This window comes from Achroia grisella, unplaced genomic scaffold, assembly GCF_030625045.1.
Source record: "Achroia grisella isolate CSIRO2021 unplaced genomic scaffold, CSIRO_AGI_Agris_v1 utg1920, whole genome shotgun sequence".
Taxonomy (NCBI): Eukaryota; Metazoa; Arthropoda; class Insecta; order Lepidoptera; family Pyralidae; genus Achroia; species Achroia grisella.
Genome location: NW_026712695.1, coordinates 1,922,673 through 1,947,421, shown reverse-complemented (window position 1 = coordinate 1,947,421; position 24,749 = coordinate 1,922,673). Strand labels below are relative to the sequence as shown.

At 30.7% G+C, this 24,749-nt stretch overlaps 1 protein-coding gene and 1 pseudogene across 1 annotated transcript; one reads left to right on the top strand and one right to left on the bottom strand.

The window, feature by feature from the left end:
• Positions 1-1,099: 1,099 nt before the first annotated feature.
• LOC131841734 (uncharacterized) lies at positions 1,100-3,090 on the bottom strand (annotated as a pseudogene).
• A 4,508-nt stretch (positions 3,091-7,598) lies between these two features.
• LOC131841732 (serine protease nudel) lies at positions 7,599-24,095 on the top strand. Its single transcript, XM_059190053.1, has 25 exons — positions 7,599-7,680; positions 7,844-7,948; positions 8,035-8,724; positions 8,811-8,880; positions 9,504-9,617; positions 9,760-10,007; positions 10,214-10,371; positions 10,922-11,049; positions 11,445-11,625; positions 12,080-12,420; positions 14,655-14,953; positions 15,541-15,656; positions 16,057-16,216; positions 16,328-17,357; positions 17,601-17,770; positions 18,071-18,184; positions 18,417-18,594; positions 18,913-19,335; positions 19,484-19,672; positions 19,786-19,936; positions 20,254-20,419; positions 20,634-20,834; positions 21,390-21,621; positions 23,285-23,410; positions 23,777-24,095. The coding sequence occupies exons 1-25, from the start codon at positions 7,599-7,601 to the stop codon at positions 24,093-24,095; spliced, it is 5,991 nt and encodes a 1,996-aa protein (XP_059046036.1).
• The last annotated feature ends 654 nt before the right edge of the window (positions 24,096-24,749 follow it).

Below are 24,749 nucleotides of genomic sequence, written 5' to 3'. Positions count from 1 at the left end.
GAGCGGTAGATAAAAAAAATGTTATGTGAATAATGATAATAAAACAAAAGTGCTTAAATTAAGTTTATTTGAATAAATGATTTTCTATTCTATTCTACTTGTATATGACAGTTACCGCTCAAAATAGCAAAATCAATTTCGTTTCTAATATATACATATACCAATGTACGGGATGACCGAACGGAAGCCTTTGTGATGCAAATTATCTTTACTGTATCCTAGGTTGCTATTTGAGATCCTTGTACCTTGTAAAATTGCTTTGACCCGCGTTTTTATAAAGGCCATATAGTATTTCGGTCTATTAGTTTTTCTTTACTTACAATTTTTTTAACTATTGGTGAGTACATAGTAGATTGAATATGTATATTAAATAAAATTATTGTTCATAGAAAATTGTATATAGCATTACGACTGTTATAAGATGTATTGTCATATAAGATGTATTGTCAACAGATAATGTTGTGAACGCAACAACGCAGAGAGTGCTAGAATGCCATCATCTCATACATTTTTGGTTTGATATCGATTTTTTTCGTCGAGATTTCATAAGTTAGTATTGTAAATTTAAACGTTTCGTGTGAACAGATAATGTTAAAATGTGAACGCAACAAATGTGAATGCGATGTTCAATAAGATGATGAAATGTTAAGATTTTACTATTATGAGAATTTATTTGAAATCATTAACCTCGAGGCCATGAAGGTTTTATAGAAGGTTTCATTTCAATTTTATGTTACATAAATGCAAAAACAAAGCTGTTTCTGTCATTAAACTTATTGAACTTAATTAATATATTTAATACTATAAACATTACGAAATGAATTGTAAAACTACTTCTAATAGATAACATTTGCATATCGTTATTGAATTCCGCACGTTTATTTATTATTCTGATTGTGGATATGCTAATGGTACACTGTACCCAAATTATCCCTAAAGTTAGACAGGTGCTTGCTCTTTGCTTTGAAGTCATAATACGATATTATTCAGAAAATAAACATGTACATGTCTCACGCAATGAAAAATATGTAGTGATCTTCTACAGATATTCTATTACTGTAGCATTAAAAGCCGATTATCATCATCATCATCATCATCATCAGCCCACTGCAGTCCACTGCTGGACATAGGCCTCTCCCAAGACACGCCACTGGGCACGATCTTCAGCCCTTCTCTTCCATTTTTTACCCGCAACCCTACGTATGTCGTCGCTCCACCTAGCTGCGGGGCGTCCTACACTACGTTTGCCAATTCGCGGTCTCCACTCTAGAACACGCCTACTCCAGCGAGCATCGGTTCTACGACAGATATGATCAGCCCACTGCCACTTCAACTGCCACTTCAACTTGTCCAAATACGAAGAGGTTATATTTTTTTTATTTTTTTTATTGGGTTGTTTGGGCTATTGTCAGATGTCGGTGACCCCAGTTCTCTGGCGAATATTCTTACTTTTTTATCGTTACGGATTTGATCCCAACCACATCAGAGAGAATCTGCAGATACTTGTCGTGCATAGGCCTAGCTTAGCCATATGCTTGTTCAATTTGCAGTGTCCTGTGAGGGCCCTAGTCATCATGCATATGTTGTTTTTACAATAGCAGTAATCGATTGGAGTATTTGGTCCTTTTGAATGTATTAATCTTTCCATAGCTCGTTGAGCGACTTTGAGTTTTCTAATAAGGTGGACCAGTCGTATCGTCAGTGTCCACGATTCGGACCCGTCACCAAAGCATATTCCACATCCTACATCATCTCCTATTTTGCCGTATGTCATAACGGGTAGTACGCACTCGTTATAAACCTTGGTCTTAAGGCTTTGTGGTAGCGACGACGAGAATACTTGACGAAGTTCCCCAAAAACCATCCAGTCTAGCTGTATTCGCCTCTTGGCCTCCCTCTCAAAATTGTTTTTACCTAGTTGGAGCGTTTGCTCTAGATAAATATACTCCTGAACAACTTCGAGAGGAACTCCATTAATGGCAACGGGTTCCGGACGAATGCGATCATTGAACATGATCTTGGTTTTGTCCAAATTCATCCGAAGGCCGATGCGTTGAGACGACTCAGCCAGGCCATTCAGCATCTGCTGTAAGTCATGCAGCGATTCAGCCATGATGACAATGTCGTCAGCAAATCGTAAGTGAGATATGTTCTCGCCGTTAACATTAATGCCGTAATTTTTCCAGTCCAGCATTCTAAACATATCCTCCAACGCAGTTGTAAACAACTTCGGGGATATAACATCCCCCTGTCTTACACTACGTTTCAGGTGGATATGCTTAGTCTGCTGGTTTTGTACTTGGACGGTCATTGTTGCAGCGTTATAGAGACATCTCAGCACTTCGATGTATCGCCAGTCGACTTGGCATCGCTGCAGAAACTCCAGAACAGACCAGGTCTCGATAGAGTCAAAGGCCTTCTCATAGTCAACAAAGGCTAGATACAGAGGTTGATTATACTCTTCGGTTTTCTGTATAATCTGCCTAACTGTGTGAATGTGATCTATGGTGCCATAACCACTTCGAAACCCGGCCTGTTCCGGGGGTTGAAACTCGTCAAGCCTTCGCGCAAGTCGATTCGTGATGACCCTTGAAAACAGCTTGTATATATGGCTTAGCAATGAGATGGGCCGATAGTTCTTGAGTAGGGTTTTGTCTCCCTTTTTGAAGAACAAAATAACTTAATAATTAACGCAACCCTATTCGACACACTGGAGATTTCTACAACATTGCCTACGAGGGTCTTATGGACCAAAAATCCGACACCGCCTTGGGAAGTTTGTTCTCCCTCTCTAAAATACATAAGATGGCCGGATTCCAGAGTCATGGTGTCCTCCCCCTCTCTTCGGGCTTCGCAAAGACCTAGGATATGCCATCTTATGTATTTCAGTTCTTCTTCCAGTTGCGCAAGGTGTTCGTCCAGTCGCAGTGTGCGTCCATTATACGTAGCCAGGGTCAGTGGGTGTTGGCGGCCTACCGTAGCCCGGGGATTCTTAGCACCCCTTGCTCTACCGTTACCATGACCGCCGCCTTGGCCAGGAATAGCAGAGCGGCCGGGAACTAGGGGCCATGGTTGTGTTGGACTTGTCATGGGAGGAATATGCCCATAATCGCCACGCTGGGCATGCGGGTTGGCGATCGCAGTACACAGTTTCTCGAACCGATGACGCTGCTGCCCATCATCAGTCTATGGAATTTGTAAACTGTGTGTGGATAATTCTATCCACACACAGTTTACAAATTCCATATAACCATTCGGTTATACCGCCATTTATCGGTCGTCAGAGCCTCGTCCGTTGTTTAGCAGGATGTACCGCGAGCAGGTGAGGTTGACCTAGAGCACTGGGTTGGTGTTTGGGCTCCCTTACATCCCCGATTATAATATATTATAACATGTAAACTACTGTCTAATATTGATCGTATATAAGTATTTGTAAATAAATATGAATCTTTATATTTGGTAGGTTTAACACAATAACTTATAAACGATTGTATGATTTCAATATTTAGTAAACAAATGAACCTTATCCTTAATGGATAATTGGTCATTGCAACCTATTTGTGTAACGGATTCAAATATGTTTCAGGATAGCTTGATGAGACAAAAAAAGGGATTTAACAATCTAAGTGTATGCGGGAGTAAGCTCCTCTGAAACCGCACTGTCCGAAACCACTTATGTGGCGACCAGTGCGATGGTAAAAGTTAGCCGTGGGCATCATTTCAAGCAATTCTTCAGAACACAGTCTGTTGTATATTCGGTAAAATACACAAAGCAATGCAAAGTCTCGCCTCAAGCTAAGCTATACTTGAGAGATTGGGATCATCGATTTTCCTGTTATTTTCACGTGTCACTTTCAACCCACCTACATTGTTAAAAGTAACAAATTATGAGTTTTAAAACGTACCTGTTATTCATACAAATATACAATGATAATAAAGATACTAATGTAGACGAACTTTACACTTACTTATAATAATAATATCTAACCAAAAATCAAGATATAAGAATCTTGATTTTTGGTTAGATATTATTATTATAAAGAAACTAATAAAGTCAGGTGTCAAAACAAAATGTTACTTTTGTCCTATGTGCCGACATAATTGTATAGGCGCTATACAGACTTAATTTTAACCATATAATGATAAAAAATGTGCTTTTATAATAAGAATATATCAAAGGATCATAGTCAATTAACTAATGGACATACGTGTACTGAATGGAGACACCCACCTTTTACTAATTGATTTGTTTTATACGACAACGGCCACACCCACTGTGTGAGCCTAGGTATCTATCTATAGGTACAATTCAATAAGAATAACAATATACTGCTATTTATAAAAATAAACCAAGATCTTAATGTATCAAGTATTACTTGAAGAACACATTTTACATTAAGTTCCAAAGAAAATCATTTATAGTTTTTCCATGTATATAACTTACGACTTAAATAAAATCAACAAAAATATTTAAATAAACAATATTAATATGTTTATAAAATGAGAAACTAATTAAAATCCTAATGGAGTTTAATGATTTCATTCAATTATATTTTAACTAAATTTATATATAATACTTTTTTGTACCTACTTACACATAATTTCTTAATATTCTGTTTTCTTTTATATTTTTTAAGGTGCAATAAAGAGTAAATAATAAAAATATATTTGATGATCTCATAATATTGCAGTACTGTACTTTACAGGTAATTATCGGAAGATGATAGGAGAATCAATGTAAATGTGTGTTTCTTCATTTTCACTTCAATCAAAATAGACATTTTCATTTTTAAAATCCTCTAATTATATATATTCAATTGTATCTAGTTCAAAATATATGATTACCAGGCATAAAGATCTACATACATCAGTTATAATAAAGTGCATTTCGAAATCAATATCAGGTCATCGACGCTGCGATATATTTTTGATGATTACATGACTTTAAGTAAGGGTTTGTACATAAGGTATGACTGCTGTCGTTATGATAAAAATAAATGAAACCTATTGTCATATTTTATTCACTATGTAATAATTATATTATATCAATACATATGTATACTTATATATTATATTATTATTAAATTAATTAAACTTGAACTAAAAGGTCGGGAATTCAAATCTAAAAAAACTTTATGTATTAAATAAAATTTCTATATATCTCTCCGGTGATAGTAACACCGATAACAAAAGGAGACTAATCGGTGTAACAGGTACTCGCCACCTGCTAAGTTCATAAAAAAGATTTTATATTGTTGGTATGTATATCTCCTTTACATAAATAAATACTGACATAACAAAATAAAAGCTTATAATCGAAACATTGGTCATCAGCAAAATGAATCAGTTGCAACAATACTGTGCTGACAATGAGACTTCAAACTGGGTTGCAAATAAGTTGATGTTACGTTATGTTATGTGCATTAGTAAAGTGAAACAGTGATTTTATATTGAATTGCACATAATTGTAAGTACTGTTTTTAGTTTATATTATTTTAATTAGATTCAGACTGAATCCTGTGCGTTCTTTAGCTCATTCTTATATATTTACATCGTCGATATAGATTTACATACAATAAATGCAATAGAAATCTGAGTAGGTAAGGTAACTTAGTACTGCCATGTTCACTGAAATAAACAATGGCCGATTACGAGTGTCATGTTCGATGCTTAAAATGATATGCCGGCTAATACACACACATTAATTCGTAGTGGATAGCAATAATTATTATTTATTTAAATTCTAATTCAAATATAATTTAATCATGTAGGACATTTATGAACGCCAAATTTTTAAATTATCATTTAGAACAACATGTTCTTTAAATCCTAAGTAAGAATTATCTTTGTTGGTAAAAATAACTCGGGGATTTCATTTGTAGAGAAGAGACAGAATATATATTTGAATATTTATTATTTGATCAAATAAGCAAAAATATTTTAAAAAAGTAATAAATAATAAGTATCTCTAAAACGAATTAACTTTGTTATAATAAAACTCACCAATTTGATCATCAAACATGTAACACAATCATGATAAGAAAGAGACGGAGAGAGATAGAGAGCTTTACATATGAATTAAAATTTATTACTAAAATGTTTATAGTCAGCAATTCTCTTACGGCTAGATTCTTACTTTCCTATTATATTACTTTACGGGAAATGATAATTCATGTGGTTAATGACCTAAAATGCCCTTGTTCCTTAACATAGGTAAAACCTATACATGTACATAGGTAATCTTTGCGCGTATGTAACCTAAATATATTAAGCAAAGTGTACCTTTTTTCACTTAACAAAGAATATTTATATATATAGTCGTTTTATGTATTAAGTTAACGATACATTATTAGCAATTTTTAAGAGTTTATATTTTACCTATTTCGCCATTGATATGAAGAATTATAAATTATTTACCTCCCTGTTATATATTGTACCTATTTAGTCCATAATTATAGGAAGTATAAATAATATTATATCTTCGACAGGTGCGATAACAAGCGAATTAAATTGTCTCCTTTTCACGTAATTATATTCATTTTGTATAAACCTCTGATTTTAATAGCCTCCCACGCCGTAGGCGAAATTTTAATGGGTGCGATATACGAAATAAATCCTATTATGATTCGTGTAAACGTTTTCAAACCCGAAGGTCAATGGAAAATTCAGAAGATTTTTTCGTGTACTACTACCATAATGCAATCGATATGGTCGAAGAAATGTAATTACTTATTATTATATAGATACTGCTATTTTTTTTAAATAACTACGTATATCAGCGTCATGTACTATATATAAAAGAATATTCTTACATAAAATATATATGTCCGTCGTAAATAATATTGAATTAGGGTCGGCGTGTCGGCTATATATGTCACTTTCCATGTGAGGTATATTGGATGAAGAGAAAATTTTCGATGTAAGTTTATTCACCCACAATGCTATAGGTAGTAATTGGACAAAGCTTAGAAAATATACTGTAATATAATTACTTGTCAATAATAACTAAAGATGGTCTTTGGTTATTATTGAGAAGTAATTACACTACATATAGTGTAATAATGTCACTATTGCATTTTCACGATGTTAGTAATTGTTCAAGTGTGATTTGTGGACTTAGTAATAAATTGATATTTACTTTATGTAAAGTAAGCTTCGCTTTGACTATCTTTCTATTTCATATATACATAATTTGAAAATAATATTTTAAAGTCTCCTGAAACTAAAAATAACTAGGTAAATAAGTTTATTTAGTTTCAGTAGAAAAATTATTTAATAAGTTTTCTAATTGTTTTAATTAAACAATTTTTACTTTTACTCTTAAAAGAAAGCTAAATTCCATAAAATAAATGTTGTATGATTACATCCGCATCTATATTACAATTATAAGTGAGTTCATATTTAAATTTATTCTCTCTTCGGACGAAGCGATTTAACACTTTGAGATCTTGCGTTATCGTATCACCATTATACTCAAAGTTTGAACTTTTACCAGATGGACCACCAGATGGATGGCTTATTTGTCATGCTATTGTGATAATAAAATATTATCTGTTTTAATATCATATAAATAACGTTCAAGTTCTATCTTACAGAGAATGAAGGAAAGTATAAAAACAAAGAAAGATCACAACGAAGTACAAGGCCCTCCAATGTCACTTGCAGAAACAGTTACAAATAGTAAGTATTAAAATACACACGCAATATTTAAAGTTATTTTTAAGACGATTATGGATTCTATATTATTACTATATCTAAGTTGTCTGTTTTGAACGTACAGATTTATTAATGTTTAATTTTTTTTGGTAAGTAATAAGTTAAAAAATAATATTGAACTTTTCAGGTCGACGTTTAACCAGAATACGAATATGTTTTTGGCCAACCCTATTGATTATATTAGGTTTGATTGGAATTCTTTTAGCTATAAGGATATTACTAGTAAATACAGGTGAGTATTTTCATTAGTTAATCTAATATAATATTTATAGGTTATCACAAAGTATAATTTCAATATTTTTGTTATTTTAATTTCAGGTAATATAACTACAACTGAAATAGTTTCAGTTAAATGGATAAGTCAATCGAGTGAAATTTCAAATTTGACAATACAACAGAACAATAATGGTGTATATTATCACTTCCAAAATGAAACAACCAAAACGAAACAAAAAAGAAAAAAGAGAAATGCATATATAAAAAACGTAAAGAACAATACAGAAGAAGAAATTGACAAATATCAAAATATAGACATTCAAAAAGCTAGAGAAATTATAAAAAATCATAATGTACCATGTACAGAAAATAATAAAAACGAAATTTGCAGAGATCTTGTTACAAAATTAAAATTGCTTAGTAAAGACAATTTAGACGAGAAGAAAAGTAATAAATTAGACCGTACTCTTAAAACTCACTTACATAAAATTAGAGATAATAAAGATACAGCAAATATTTACATTAACAATGTATCTGAAAAATTGCAACAAAGAAATCACCGCATTGTACCCACAGATATAGCGAAACGAGAAACTGATCCGGTCGATATTTTTGATGTTCCAAAAGTTAATATTGATGTGCCGCATATTAGTAAAGGCAGAGAACAATATACAAATTTACAGCCATATCAAGTAAATGTTGTCCCTCAACAAAACTATCCTCCATCAGTACCATTAACTGAATCCTGTTTACTAGCTCGCCTATTGAAAGAAAAATATCCATACATACAAGGTACTTAAGTACAACGTACAATATAGGTAATTAAAGAAAATGTATTATATTATCAATTCTAATGAGTTATTTAATTGTTTTTGCAGGTTTGTATGATTCACCTGATAGTTATAACCCCCCAGTATCATATGGACATCCTACACAGCTATATCACAGGTCTGTCATTTATTATTATTATTATATCAAAACACCCAATAGTTTTATCTATTATCTTAAAGTTCTTAATTTTAATGAGACATTGAAATAAATCTGATGATCAGTGGCATCTCAAGTCAATGTTAACTATATGAATGAATAGTACCTACGTTGCTATTACGGAAGACTAAGATATTATGCCTCCTTGTAATTCTACTAATATTCTTAAACCGAAACACATTTTACAAACGAAACTGCTTTACGACTTGGTAAGACATCAACGCAGATGATTTTGTACAAATCTACTGGTATCTGGTAAAATACGACAAGTATTTTAACATCAATTCTATATCCGAATAACCACACAAAATATTAAGCTCAACTTCGTCACTTAAATCCTTTATGACGACATTGCATATTATGATATTTTTAAATAATAACATGATTTAAAATACTGTTGCAATGCAGCCTGATTTAATTTAATTTTTACTTTTATTTCTCTTTCATATATATTTTTGTAAACAACTAAAGAAATATTATATGATACAACGAGCGGAAAGATAGTGTATTCTTACTCAATCCTTCCCGGAAATATAAATCAATGTTCTTATTTCTTCTAACTTATTTATTTAATGTTGTTTCAGTTATTCTCCGCAAGTAACATCTAATACTTATCATAGAAGCCGTGAAGCCGAAATCCACAAACAAAAAGTCCATCCTCAAGATGTTGACATATTTATGAAGTATTTTAAACCTAAGTATGATATTATATATACATAATTGATAACTCTATTCTCATTATGGTATAACCCAAAAATTATTTTTGTTATAATTTCAAATATACACTAAATGCTGCATTGCAATTAATATCCAGTTATATTTATATACTTGTCCTTTTAGAAATGTAAAGATTTCAACAGAACCTCCATCACTTATATCCACCCGCGAAGCCCAATGTCCTGTAGGATTAGTATCCTGTGATAATGGTGATGACTGTGTATCTAAGAAACAATGGTGCGACGGAAATGTTGATTGCCCTGATGTCAGCGATGAATCAAGATGCAGTTGTATTTCAAGAGTAGATAAGACCAGAATCTGTGATGGGTATTTGGATTGCCCGTATGGTGAAGATGAAATGGGATGTTATGGTAATCATTTAAGTAATTATTTTTTTGAAAATGATGTTTCTATAGTACCTGTACGAACAAATATTGCACTTAATATCAATCAACAACGTTTCAATTATCACGAGATTATATGCAGTGGTGAATATGCTATGTATTAGTAAATACTATTAATTTAATTGATGACTACATTTTTAATAAATTCTATTCATAAATAACAATTTTAACAGGTTGCAGTGAAAATACGTTTAGCTGTGAAGACATTGACATTAACTCACGGAGCTCTTGCTTTAGTAAGGATCAAAGATGTAATAACGTTGTTGATTGTCCAAATCGTCGAGATGAACTTGATTGTAATAGCCTTTCACCCAGTTTGCACCAAAAACCGGTAACGTATATAGTTTTTAAATTTAAAATGAAGATAATTAGAAAATTAGAAAAAAGAATAATGGATAGATTTTATGAACTTAATAACTTTTACTTAATTAATCAGCTTTCAATATACGGCATTAATATCGCTACATTCATTTCGAATCTACAACGCTTTGTATCTATTATACACATATTTAGCTTTCATTCCATAATGGACATTTAAGCGATATCATTTATTGTGATAATTTTATAAAGTTCAATATTTACCAATTTAAAAAATAATTTTTACTATATTTGGTGATTTCTTTTGATTTTTTTTGTACAATATCTATTAATAATAATGTTATTCAGCCATCAAACAAAACAACTGTTAGAACTCATTTAAATAACATTGGAAACGAAAGTTTAAAAGCCAATCCATGTCATAAAGCTTAAAGCAAGAAATTATTCGAATGTGATTATGTATGCTAGGACTTTTCTCTTTCAGCTGGGGTAAACAAAAGCTCGAAAAATTTACAACATCCTGTTTTTTACTTAAAGTATTCGTATTTTTTTGTCCTTTTTAGATATTTGCAATTTCAAATACAGAAGGATTTTTACATCGGAACTTTAAAGGTAACTGGTATGCTGTCTGTAAAAATCCCTATATGTGGGCACACGACGCATGCCGCCGTGAAACAGGACTTGTTATTAGGTATTGTATTAAATATTATTTTAATAAATCATTTATTTTTAACTGGAATAACAAAGATGCTGACAGTTCACTTGATGGTCAGTGGACATCGTATGTACATGAACAGCCGCATACCACAGTGCTAATACATATGCAGGAATAGTAATCCATTGCTGAAGAATATTGTGTATTTTTTTCTTATCCTTTTATTTTGTTTCCATATCTCATTCTTCAAAATAAAACAAAGCTTACAATGCAATTCAAGGAAATAGGTGTGAAGGGAAACCAATGCAAGTAACTCTGTATAAAATTGAGAATAAATTTAATACTTCTGATATAAAATCTACCTAAGTATAAATAGTGTATTGTTTTAATTTGTAAGTATACCCTTTAGATTTTCTCTCTTTTACTTACAGGCCACCATTCATTCAAGTCGTGCCTATAGATCCACTATTGAAAGTTAATTATTTGAATACAAACCCTAATGGTATGGTACATACAAGTCAATCATGTTTCAATTCATCTGCTATTTATGTGACCTGTCCTGACCTTCTATGTGGAACAAGAATGTTAACAAATTCGCAGTTGATAAGAGAAGTGAGTACTTACTAACTGTACAATCCTATACACAGTATCTATGTAAATAAGATTGCAATAGATGCTCTCTTTTGAAAGATATATAATGTTGTTTAGTATAATTATATACACAACTTTTGATTAGAAATAGATATAAATAATCATTGTTGGGATAATATTAATAGCATAACACGAAAAAAAATCGAGGTTTATTACCAACAATAAATAACCTCACAAAGTATTAATTTAAGTTATTTTTATAACTTAAATTAATAAAACGAATAAGAAATGAACACTATTATTATTTGTATAAAATTTCATGTTTTTATTGAAGGCAAAACCGGTTCTTATATATAGTAGTCACGGCAATTAAACCTTCCTTTGAAATAAACAATAGACTGCAAATTTTATATTTATTATAAAAACATTTTCATTTATCTTTATTATAAAAACATTTTGTTTAACCTTTTCACAGAACGATGCCGCCGAAAATCACCTTTTTGGTCGAAATAAGCGATTTCTTTTGAAAACCCAACCTTACGTTTTTTATAACAATCCATCTAAAGGTCACTTAAGAAATCTTACTAACGTGGAAAATAAATACAGAACACCAATTTTCTATAACAGAAATTCGAAAGGAAATAAATATAATGGTCTAAGAAACAAACGAGCCCAAAGCAGGGTGGTAGGTGGAAAGCCTAGTCAACCAGCAGCATGGCCCTGGATGGCGGCCATGTATAGAAATGGAATGTTCCATTGCGGTGGAGTCATCATAACTCAAAAATGGATCATGTCAGCTGCTCATTGCGTTTATGAGTAAGTTTCTTAAAACTTATAAACATACAAAAAAACTCGACGTATAGACATTACTCCCTTTTTTTCTAAGGATCACTAGATCATCTATATTAATAATTCCGTCAAGGGGTACGGTAGACTCGAACGAAACCTTATGTGAATAACAAAACATAAAAAAATATTGATTTCGAGTCGACAACATATATCCGCAAAATTCGGATTATGGAGTATTTCGTTAAATTCACTCAATACAAAACACACACTGACAAACAAACTGCAATCGCCATCTTTTCATGTCACTAGCTAACAACCAATCAACACTACGCGTGCGTTCGCGCCAAAGATCCATCACAAAGAACTGTGACATATAACATGTGTCGTTGACGTTTCGCGAAAATATAGTTTTTGACAATTTTTTATGATACTCTTTTATCATAAAAAAATTGTCAAAATATGTGTTTTTCTTTAAATTGGCCAATTGCGAGACAAATTTGACAATATTTTTTTATTAATTTGTTTCACGGCTCTGGATACAAGTCCTTTTTAGCCCAACTTAAAGTTTTACAATATAAATTATAAAAATTAAAGTCATTGTCCAATGTCAAATAATAATAAATGTCAAATGTTGTTTCTCTGTTCTGATGAACTTATTAAAATAAACTTAATAACAATCACAATTTCTTCACATTTTATTATTACACACATAATGTATATTGGCATGTATTATTTATAATATTTTTTAAATAAGGTTGTGGCACTATTGGAAATTAATGTTATTTACCTATTTTTATAGGTTATACGGAAATAATGTGTGGGTGTTTATTTAAAAAGCATTAACACAAAATTAATAAAGGTTAATAAATATATGGTTGTTGTATCAAAATAGATTTTGTTATTTTTCACAAAAATAAAGACTAACTTACTTTTTTATAAAACAAATGACCTTTTCATAGTGTCATATATTATTTAACTGATTGTAAGAAAAAAATGTTGGTTTGTAGATTAATACTGTAAAAATTACTATTTGTACGGAAACAACAAAAATATATTTTTATTCTGTATAACACTACAACAGTAGTGGAAACATTAGTATATGTACGTAAATTATAAAATTCTGTTATGGAAACGTCATATTAAACTTTAAAACTAATTTGTTAGAATAAAAGTTTCCGATTGAATAAATCGGTATGGCTACCCCGCTACAGGTAACATTTTTTTTGGTTCTGTTTATCCTTATTCGGAAAGGCAAAGGGAACTGCGCCCATACAGCCGAGGTGGTAACATTATTTGAAAATTTGACATTTAAACCTGCCAATTTAGTCTCCCGGATTAAAAAACAAACTATAACCAAGTATGACACTTACAAATTAATTACTAAGCTACTTGGTGTCCCTGTAGCCCCAAGCCCCGCATGTTTATGGGGGCTCGACCCTAGAGTGGGAGCATAGCAAATGGCTAACGCAGGACGAGAGGGAAGGTTGAAAGGAAGAGAAAAAGAGGAAAAAGGGGAAAAGGACGGTGGTGGATCACGTCGTCGTACTGAAAGAGCGACAAAACTAGGAACTCGACAAATCCCGGAGAGTCGCGCGGACTAAATAAAAAAAAAGAATGTAAAAGACGGGAAAGATGTTTGGATGAAGCAATTGGTTTTAAATATCTTGCAAAATAGAGAGTGCTTAAAACAAAGAGGTTAACAGAGAATAAACCTTAAAAGTATATGTTTTGTTAATTTATTTTGAATGTTGATTTAAAATAAAAATTATTTGTATAAATACTTTTGCACTTATTATTTACTATAGTATTTATTAAACACAATGAACGAAGCTTTACGTATCTCTGACTTGCTTACTTAATATGCTTTAAGAACCGATGACTACAGAAATATCTACCCGAGCGAAGCCGGGTTTTCATCTAGTATTTAAATATTTATGTTATAAAGAAAATATAAATATCTATGTTAATTAGTGGATGACTACCAGTGTGACAGTTGTTTATAAGAAAAAGAGTAGGTGGTATAAATCACAACACAACTAAGATAGGTATAAATAATACATGCCAATATACATAAATATATATAATATATGTACATACATACATATGTAAACTTAATAATACACATATCCTTGGATAGTTTGAAGAGGAAAGAAAGGGGCTATAAGAATAGCAAAACTAGAACTTTAAACGTAGTTTAGAACAATCTTTTAGAATTGTTTTACTACATCATATAACTAACACTGCCTAACTATTATTTTCAGATTTTGGAAACACTACTATGAGATACAAGTAGGAATGCTAAGACGCTTTTCCTTTTCACCGCAAGAACAAAATCATCGCATTACTAATATCATAGTTAATCAACATTACAGTCAAATGGATATGAAAAACGACCTGTCTTTAATGATGGTTGAGACAAGTATTAAGTTTAGTAGATGGGTGAGACCGGTCTGCTTGCCTGGACCCGATACAGCTGGTGCTGATTGGCTTTGGGGTCCAGCACCAGGAACCATATGTACTGCGGTTGGATGGGGAGCAACCGTGGAGCACGGACCTGACCGTAAGTCCATAAATCACATACTTGGCTTAACTATTACTGATACCATTTTAAAACCGATATTTCCGAATATATAATTAAGTATTAAAATTAATATAAGTATTAAAATATACCTAGTTAATTCATGTTTTAATCTAAAAGTAATTCAGGAGATTTATCGTATTTGTTTTCAAGCGTTATGTACAACATTACATACTAAACATACACACACCACATATAACATAATGCATGCATGACATATTTACTGTTCATTTATTTTATCTGAAAGACAATAGAATGAATGATGAATTGAAATTTAATATTGGCCTACTATTATAAACCCCCCCAAAAGTGCGGTTTTCAAGTGTTAGTAATATTTAATTCGAATAATAGAAATTTTAAATACTTTAATAATTTTAGCACCTATTGTTTGTTTGTATATTACCGTTAGATCAAAATAACTTAAATCATATTAACAAAAAAATATATGTATATTTTAGAAAAAAATACTTCATTATACTTTACCTGTGCTCATATATTTGTTTTATTTTATCCAAATTAATTTTTGAGTTTTTGTTTTTTTATATTTTTTACGTGTATATTTTTAAAAGCGGATCATATGCGAGAAGTAGAAGTTCCAATTTGGAGCAACTGTAAACATTCTGAAGATAGAGCTGGAAAAGAAATCTGTGCTGGCCCAGTTGAAGGTGGAAGAGATGCATGTCAAGTAAGTTTAATATATATAAAATATTTTCATATTACGTTATCTCTGTCACATCAATTTCTGTTATAAATCTTCAAATTTGTATTACGTGATTTTAACAATGAAATTTATAATATATGATACAGAGACATAGTATCCTAATTTTGTAATGTCCGTATTATTACTATATTAACCTTAACTTTTGACAAGCTTTAAGGCATTGTTGAGCCTAATTTCAATATCTTAATGGATTGGATGTATTTTAGATATATATATATATATCTAAAATACATCCAACTACCGATTCTCAGCATACATATATATGTATGCTGAGAATCGGTAATTGTACTATATATAAACTTAATTAAGTTTATTATATTAATAGAAATATAGTAAATTAATATTTTTTTTTTAATATTTATAGGGCGACAGCGGTGGACCACTCCTTTGTAGAAATCCTTTAAATGCACAACAGTGGTACGTTGCTGGTATAGTAAGTCATGGTGACGGATGTGCTCGTAAAGATGAACCTGGAGTTTATACTAGAGTCAGTATGTTCATTAAATGGATCAGAAGTAATACTTGTAAGTATTGTAATATTGATATAAAAAAATGAATTTAGTACTGTAACTGAGATTATTAAAATTGAAATCTTTCTTAACTAACTTCTTAAATACAATATTATATAATTTTAGTATCAACTTCTTTACCATCAATTCAACCAAAGCAAGAGTGTCCAGGATATAGATGTAAATCTGGGCTTTTTAAATGTCTTCCCGATAAAAGAGTTTGTGACAAAATTGTTGATTGCCTTAATGGAGACGACGAAATTAATTGCAAAGAAATGAGAACATTCGAAAATATATTATTTAGCAGAACGAGTAATATTAATGAAAATATTATAGATACAAATAGCAAAGTAAAAAAAGGCGAAAATTTACTTTCGAATATACAAGGTAAAAATCTATCTGAAATTAATAATATCGAAAAATATCGTGATTCAAAGGATGATCCGCCTTTCTTAGATGCATCAACAATAGAAATATCGATTTCAAAAAGTTCTGAAAACTCGGAAGAACATGTAACTATGAATCCCGAACAAATTACATTTAGAGAAACAGAAAATACAAATAGAGGAGATATAATGGAATCAAGTAGCATATCATCCAAAGAATCTTTAGATACTTTAACATCAGATTTAGACGAAGAAGTTAATACAGATGAAAATTTTAATGCAACAAATATTGAAATAAATTGGTCTACAAGTACTCCGCAGAATGAATTATCGACTAATACGGTTCTTACTACTACCGTTACAGAAAATAGTCAGCAATTAGAACATAAAACTAACATGGACATACATGCAATACACAAAAATCAATTAAACAGCAACTTAACAGATAAAAATAAATCAAACTTAATTATTACGGAAGTAGAACCTTCAAATCAAAATAAAACACATGACAATGAATTTGAATCTAAATCTTTAATTGTAGAACTTCTTCCAAATATACATGACACATCAAATGTAAAACTGAATAAAATAGAAACTTTAGAAAACAAGGAAAGCAAAACTTTTATACATACTAATAAGTTAAAGAATCCGCCACACGTAGATCACGAAATTGATATTATACACAAAATTGAAGATTTGGTTTTATCGGAACTCCAACCAGCTAAAATGAGAAAGAAACACCGTATTCCTAAAGAATTTGAATGTCGTCAGTAAGTAATCTTATGCTTATTATGTTTTACATACCCTTGTATATTACAGTGAATTTACATAAATACAAGAAAGATAATCAAAACCTACGAAACTTTGTACATATATTATTAATTTATTTTATTTCCGAAGTTTAAATATTACAAAATGTGTTTAATGGGAATTATGTTTATTAGTTTATATATAAGCTTTACATACAAAATTATATTATAATTTCATATAAATTAAATACAAATTATTTACAGTATAAAACAGAATATTCCATATCAGTATCGTTGTGACCACAAAGCCGATTGCGAAGATGGTACCGACGAATTTGATTGTTCTTGCATCGATTATCTTTCAACGTTTGATATGAAACTTCTTTGCGACGGTATTTTTGACTGCGCTGATGGCCAAGATGAAACTGACTGTTGTAAGTACTTAATAACGAGTTACTGTTACAAATAATATTTTTATTATGGCAAGATTTCCAACTTTCCACAATCTAAATAAAATATTACGATTTTTCTTTTCTAAATTTACCTTCACATTTATAAAGATTCTCTTTACGAAATACTTTGTTATTACTATGATAACAATATTAGCCTGAGTTTCTGATATTTCGACGTTCTTTCAAACGTACTTATAGGGGTTGTTCATCGTTTATATAGTACAATTTAAAACAACCACGAAAACAATTTAATAAAACGTTATTCTGTTTTTCTATTTTCAGACAGTTGTCCTGACGATCGATTTATGTGCAGGCAAAGCCGAATTTGCTTACCCATAAAATATGTTTGTGATGGCAAACCACAATGTCCTCAAGGCGAAGATGAATTAGATTGTTGTAAGTAATACTTGAACACAAATGAATTGAATGCTTACTTATTGTATAACGCAAATGCGATTTTGTCCTTATATTACACTCGTATATTATCTACTTAATTAATTAATAGTTACCACACAAGACGGGACTTTATGCTGACTTTATTTTTTGACTACTTTCGCGACTTTTATTTAATAAAATTTACATAAATTAAATATTTCTATAACAAATTTTTCATAAATTTTATTTTCAGTTACTCTTACGAACGGCAAAGACTTGACCTATGAATTTGATGATAGACCAAAAATTAATTTAGAAGGTTTTTTGACAAAGAAATATAACAACGATTGGCATGTTGTTTGTGAGGATGATTTATCAACAGAACAACAGGAACAAACTGCTATGCATATGTGTAGATACTTAGGATTTAGGTAACGTATAATTCGCTTAAATTATTTTAGCCTTACATTATTGTACTCTACGAGTAATGAACTTCTTGCGTACATATATCTTGCAGTATCAGAAGTACTCAAACCTTTCAATTGAAACATTTTGTATGCACAAAACAAATTATGAATTAACTTTAATAAAGCATATTAAAGAAAGCATTATAGAAAGGCTCTTATATAAATCATATAAGGACATTTCTATATTAACAATGTATTACCGAAGTACATGTAGGTATATTAATTTGTTACTCAACAGCATAATATTATAATGATTTGAAAATTTTATTTTCATCTTTTTAGTTCTGCAAACAGATTCTACGTGAAGAACATTAAAGTTAAAAACGAAGACCTTAGGAAACCAAAATACTTATCTAATATACGAGCTAAAAGGGAGATCAAAGATGTGCCCGTTCATTTTGCATTCAGAAAAGACATTGATAAAAATAATACTGCCAGGCATATTATAATCAATGAACCAGAAATAATTAAAGAACAATGTGTACAAAATGTAACACAAACATGCATGTCCCTCTACATATATTGTGATCATTCATTATTTGACTATGAAGTAAGCCAAAATCTTTATAGAGAAGTGGATTCGGTTGCCGACCGAACGTGGCCATGGGCAGCTAAAGTTTATGTAGACGGAAGTTATAAATGCTCTGGTGTACTGGTAGATAAATCATTAGTTTTAATTAGTCATTCCTGTCTGTGGGATTTTGTGTAAGTATAATTGAATACCTTTTTATATTACTTTTTGAAAATGTCCTATAAATTGGTTCATGTAATTTAGCGTAATTACTCGATATTTAATTGTTATGTTAACTTATTTTGTAAAGAAAATTCTAAAAAATATATGTTTTAATTCCAGATTTGAACAACAACATATTTCTGTTGTACTTGGGTCCCATAGAACTTTAAATTCTACCAATGGGCCATATGAACAAATTTACGAAGTGATCTCAAAGACAGAATTGTATCGTAACAAAGTAATTCTATTAAAATTAAAAGCACCAGCGTATTACTCAGCTATGGTGAAACCCATGATTATTAATTCAGCGTAGGTTTTTATTCATTCTATTTTGAATTTTACATTTTTTTTTACATATAGATTTATTAATATTGATTAAATATTCATTAAAAAATATAAGGTAATTACTAAATCTATTTCAGTAATATCCAAGACGAAGATAGTCATATCTGTGTAACAATCGGTCAAGACGAGAATAACTCAACCGTCAGTGCATTTTTAAAAGAGACTAAAGAAAATTGCAGTGCTCATAATAGATGTTTTGTTCGGTTATCTAAATCTAGCATTTGCCCTGTAAGTATATTGTACTATGCACAAAATAACAACCTTATATCTTTAAACACAACTCATTTTTCGTTTACTTTCGTAACTCAATTCACGTTTACTTTGTTTCCTGAAATTTTTTATTACTTGTCTGGGCATTCTAGTTATCTTTGCAATCTTCCAAAATGTTTAATGTTATCCTTACATTAAATGAAACATATTTTTCCAGAAAAGTATTTTAAGTAATTTTCTTCCTCGCAATATCATTTGGTGATTACAGTTATATCTTTATCGTAAGGCCTATTGCTCCAACTAATCCACTTGTATTATTATTAATACGGTTACAGACAGGTATGGTTTCGCATCAGCAATGGGCCGGCATAATTAGCTGCCATACGGAACAGGGGTGGTATCCTGCCGCTTCATTTGTTGACAGCAGAGGGGAATGTGGTCTTGAACAGTATATTAATGCAAGTGCTATCGAAAACATAAAAAGTGAAATTAAACATTTTGGTACGTACATAATTAAATATTCATTATTATTAAAACAATAATTTAATGTTAACATATACGTATATAGACATTAGACACACAAAATAAACTAATATTAAAAGTAAATATGTAATTTAAATTATTATATATACATATGCACCATGTTCCAAAAATAGATAGTACCAAAAATATTTTAATATATGAATGGATTGGATCATTGTTATTACATTTACAGGTGGAAAACCATCTTTTGAGTCTAATAAACATTTAGTCCACGAGACGTGTGATGGTGTAAGGTGCAGCCGTGGGCGATGTATTAAAATGCTTCACGTGTGTAATGGGGTGAAGGACTGCGAAGACGGGTACGATGAGACTGAACAAGCATGTGGGAATAAAACGCAGATATGTCAAAACGACCCACATCATAAGGGATGTGGTAAGGTTTTATATTAAATTTTTGTAGGTAGTTACGAGTATCGTATTACAAAAAGAAAATCAGTAATTTATTCTTTCCATTTTATTTTTAAGAATCAGTACGCACTAAGTATTGAATCCGCCACTAACGTATATTAAAATTAATTATACATTACAATTAATTTTTTGTTGATTAAAATTACCATTGTAATCTAATAAAATCTGTAACAATTAATATACCGTCTATATAACAGAGAATCCTTAAAATATTAGTAGGTACCTACCTATGTAATTTATTCGTCAAACTATATTTTAGCAAGTAATTATTTTGGTAACATAAAATATAATATTATAAACGTAAAAGGTTGGATGAATGCGTGTGGTTTACCTTTATCACACTACTTCATGTATTTTAATGGAAATTGGACAGATAGATCATATTACATTTTAACACAATATAATTTTTACTCGAGTTCACGCAGGCGACATAGGACAACGAGTTCATTAAACTTACATGATAATAACTGCTATACAATTGAATACTATGTAGAGAATAATCATTAAAATATTTTTTCAGGATGTTCCTCCGGGCAATTGAGATGTCATAACGGTAAATGTATATCAAAAGAAATGTTTAATAATGGTCATGATGATTGCGGTGATCGCACCGATGAGCCCGATCACGTGATCTGTTCTCGTTACTTGGCCAGAGTCATGCCTTCAGGATTATGCGACGGTATACTTCACTGCGAGGACAGGAGTGACGAAGATCCGATGTTTTGTAAATGCTATGCAGAAAGAACATATCGGTACGTACTTATAAACTCAAGTAAACTTTGTACACAATTGTTTGCCTGGGTGCCGTCTCAGTTTCACCTATTTCAATTACCAAGCAGCCTGCTTTGTACGATATATTTGGGTTGAAAAGTTGGAGATCAGGCAGTGAAATTATAGAATTAGAGGCATGATATCTTAGTCTTCCGGAAAGGACACGCATAATAACGTGATATGCATAGTACTTATTCATGTAAATAGGCGACGTTTATCACTTACCCTTAATGCACCGTCAGCTTGTTTGCCATTTTAATAATATAAAAAAACCTATTGTACATTGTGTCCGTCTCTGATTAAGCTGTGGTAGTTAGTATTATACTTCATCTCGCCTTCTGATAAATGCGGTTTTACTATCCGCACGGCACAAACACTGATTATACAGTTAATTTTATTTCTACTAGATTAATATTTGTAAACAGATACAAAATTTAAAATTTGAATATGAATTAAATTATTTATAAATAGAAGTAAAATATTTGCTGGAATTTTGAGTAAAAATATTACATACGACTATATAATTGTGGCTTCTTCTATACATTATAGAAGTATTATTCCAGCTCTGTTCATGAATTGGCTTACCCAGAAACTATTATACTTACTACGAGTATAACAGAGATCCCTACAAAGTGTATTTTATTTTTAAACATATTGTCATTCCACTATTCAAGAAAATTAAGTAAACATATGGTACAAAGTTCTTAGTACCTGAATGATACTATCTCTATTTACTAATAAAATTTAAATTGGATATATGACTGTATTGTGTAACATATTGAAAATAGGAGGAGTTTATTATAAGATAAAAGTGTGTGTGGGTAATTAGTGATTAAGATTACATATTTCTGGGTCGATACGAATATTAACGATTACGAACGATTGTGGCAACTCATCGTTTGTTATTTTATTCACGCATTCATTATTATTATGTATTAGATGTTCTAAACAAAGAAGATTATAGCTTTTAAATTAAGAATTAGCCTCTGACATATTCAAACTTTTACCAATCAATCTAGAAAGCATATATTCATATGATTCTGCATTTTAATAATATTGATGTCATTTTATCTAATGCATATAAAAATACCTACATTAGGATAATAATAATGTAAGTAATATATATACCGTCATGAACAGCTAGCTTATGAGCCTGACTTTTTTATACTGAAATATAGAGCAAGCAAGTGTAATTTACTGTTATAAGGCATCTTGAATTAGAATGTATGATAATGTATCGTACCTTATTTACTTACTGCAAATATAAATAAAAAAGTTACAGAAACCAATAGTTCATGTAGCATAGGAAAAATCAAAGTTAAATGGTCATTATAAGGGCCTTCCAAATCTTATTACATTATTATGTTAATGGTTTAGTGTGTTTAGTAGTTTAGTGATTATTTAATCACAGGTCATTAATATGTACATAAATATTATCAAACAATGTATAATGTATTTAAGTTTAAATCATCGTCAAAAATATTTTTATATGCTTTCAATGGAGTCCAATATAAAGAATATAAAGAAATTTGGACTCCATTTAAAGCATATAAAAATATTTTCCAGGTGAAGATATACATCTTCACTTTTAGCAAAGATGAGAAAAGATAGCAAGTTATTTACGTTATGTGTATTCTTTTATAGATGCGGCAAAATAAGTGACGTAGATCACTGTGTGGCTCCAGACATGGTGTGTGATGGTGTGCGGGATTGTCCCAACGGTGATGATGAGACAACATGTATAGGTTTACATGGCCCATTTGGAACACCGTAAGTTATAACCTACATGTATAGTAAACGGATTTTGATGAAACTTTCCAGTAATATAGCTTATACATCAGAAATATATTTGGGCTATAAATTTCATGCGGGTGAAACCGCGAGCACAGCTATTAAGTACATATTTACAATGTCTCATACACTGTAAATTTAAATTAATTATTCATATAATTGTGAAAAGAAAATTAATAAGTCTTCGATAAAAGTTTGAAGATCATGTATGTATTGTACCCGTGGGTATTGTACCCATATTTTAAAATAATAAATTAACAAATTAAATGCTAAATAGAATAGAAAGTCATAAATAATTATAATTTAAGTAATAAATATAATAACAATATACGATGTTCTACTTAGGTATGGCACTGGACAAGTAATTGTTCGATCCCATGGAGTGTGGCGTACAAAATGCTACTCAACACAACATCATACAAAATCAGAACTAGAAGCAATTTGTAAGGAATTAGGCTTTATAAGTGGTCACGCAAAAGAATTTGAACCCCTGGACAAACTTACTCCATATCCACATAACAGCGTTGTGGTGGATTCTTTTAGTACTGTTGTACTAAATAATAACACTACTCTAAAGTTAAGGAATTCTCAAGAACCTTTAGCTAAAGCTAACTTTAATGAGAAATTAGAAAATTGTTACCCAGTTTTTATAGAATGTCTGTAATCATATCATTCAATTTAATTTAAATGCATATGCTCTTATTTATTTGAAATACATTTTATTATTTAATATTTGCATATTTTATTTATACTGTTTAAATTCCTACTAGAATGCATTTTATCAAATATTCTAAAATATTAATAGCTTAATACTTATATACATTTGGCAAAACCCCAGATTTTAAGATTTTCTTACTCAGATATTCTACTTATTTTAGTGTAATTATTCCAAATCATTGTCAAACAGCAAAGTAAAAAATTCAAATATATTAATTAAGCTCGTAATTTAATATTATGTGAACTTCATGTAGTAATCAATATATTTGGTATAACTATATGATCTCTACATTATAGAGTCATCGCAACATTCTTATAACGCCACCTACCGACGTATCAACTGAATATCTTTATATTGCTTTTCGCTTTTATACACATAACCCTATTGAATACAAGTGGTCTTCTTTAGAGCATAGTAAGTCACAGCATAGCAGTTATTTTACAATATTAAATGTACGTACTAGAGGGCGCTTTTTTAGAAGCTACTTCTTTAATATTCTCATGTATTTATTACATTTCAATAAAAAAAGATAGGTGTGTTTTCAGTGATTTTTACGCAGTGTTAATTAATGTTATTGAGAAATTTATTTAAGAATATTAT

Excerpts from the sequence above, each read along its gene's own strand:
- LOC131841732 (XM_059190053.1), top strand. The coding sequence starts at position 7,599 with ATGAAGGAAAGTATAAAAACAAAGAAAGATCACAACGAAGTACAAGGC. Across the intron at positions 17,358-17,600 it reads AAAGAATTTGAATGTCGTCA|TATAAAACAGAATATTCCAT; the intron begins GTAAGTAATCTT and ends AATTATTTACAG. Across the intron at positions 19,673-19,785 it reads CCCATGATTATTAATTCAGC|TAATATCCAAGACGAAGATA; the intron begins GTAGGTTTTTAT and ends AATCTATTTCAG.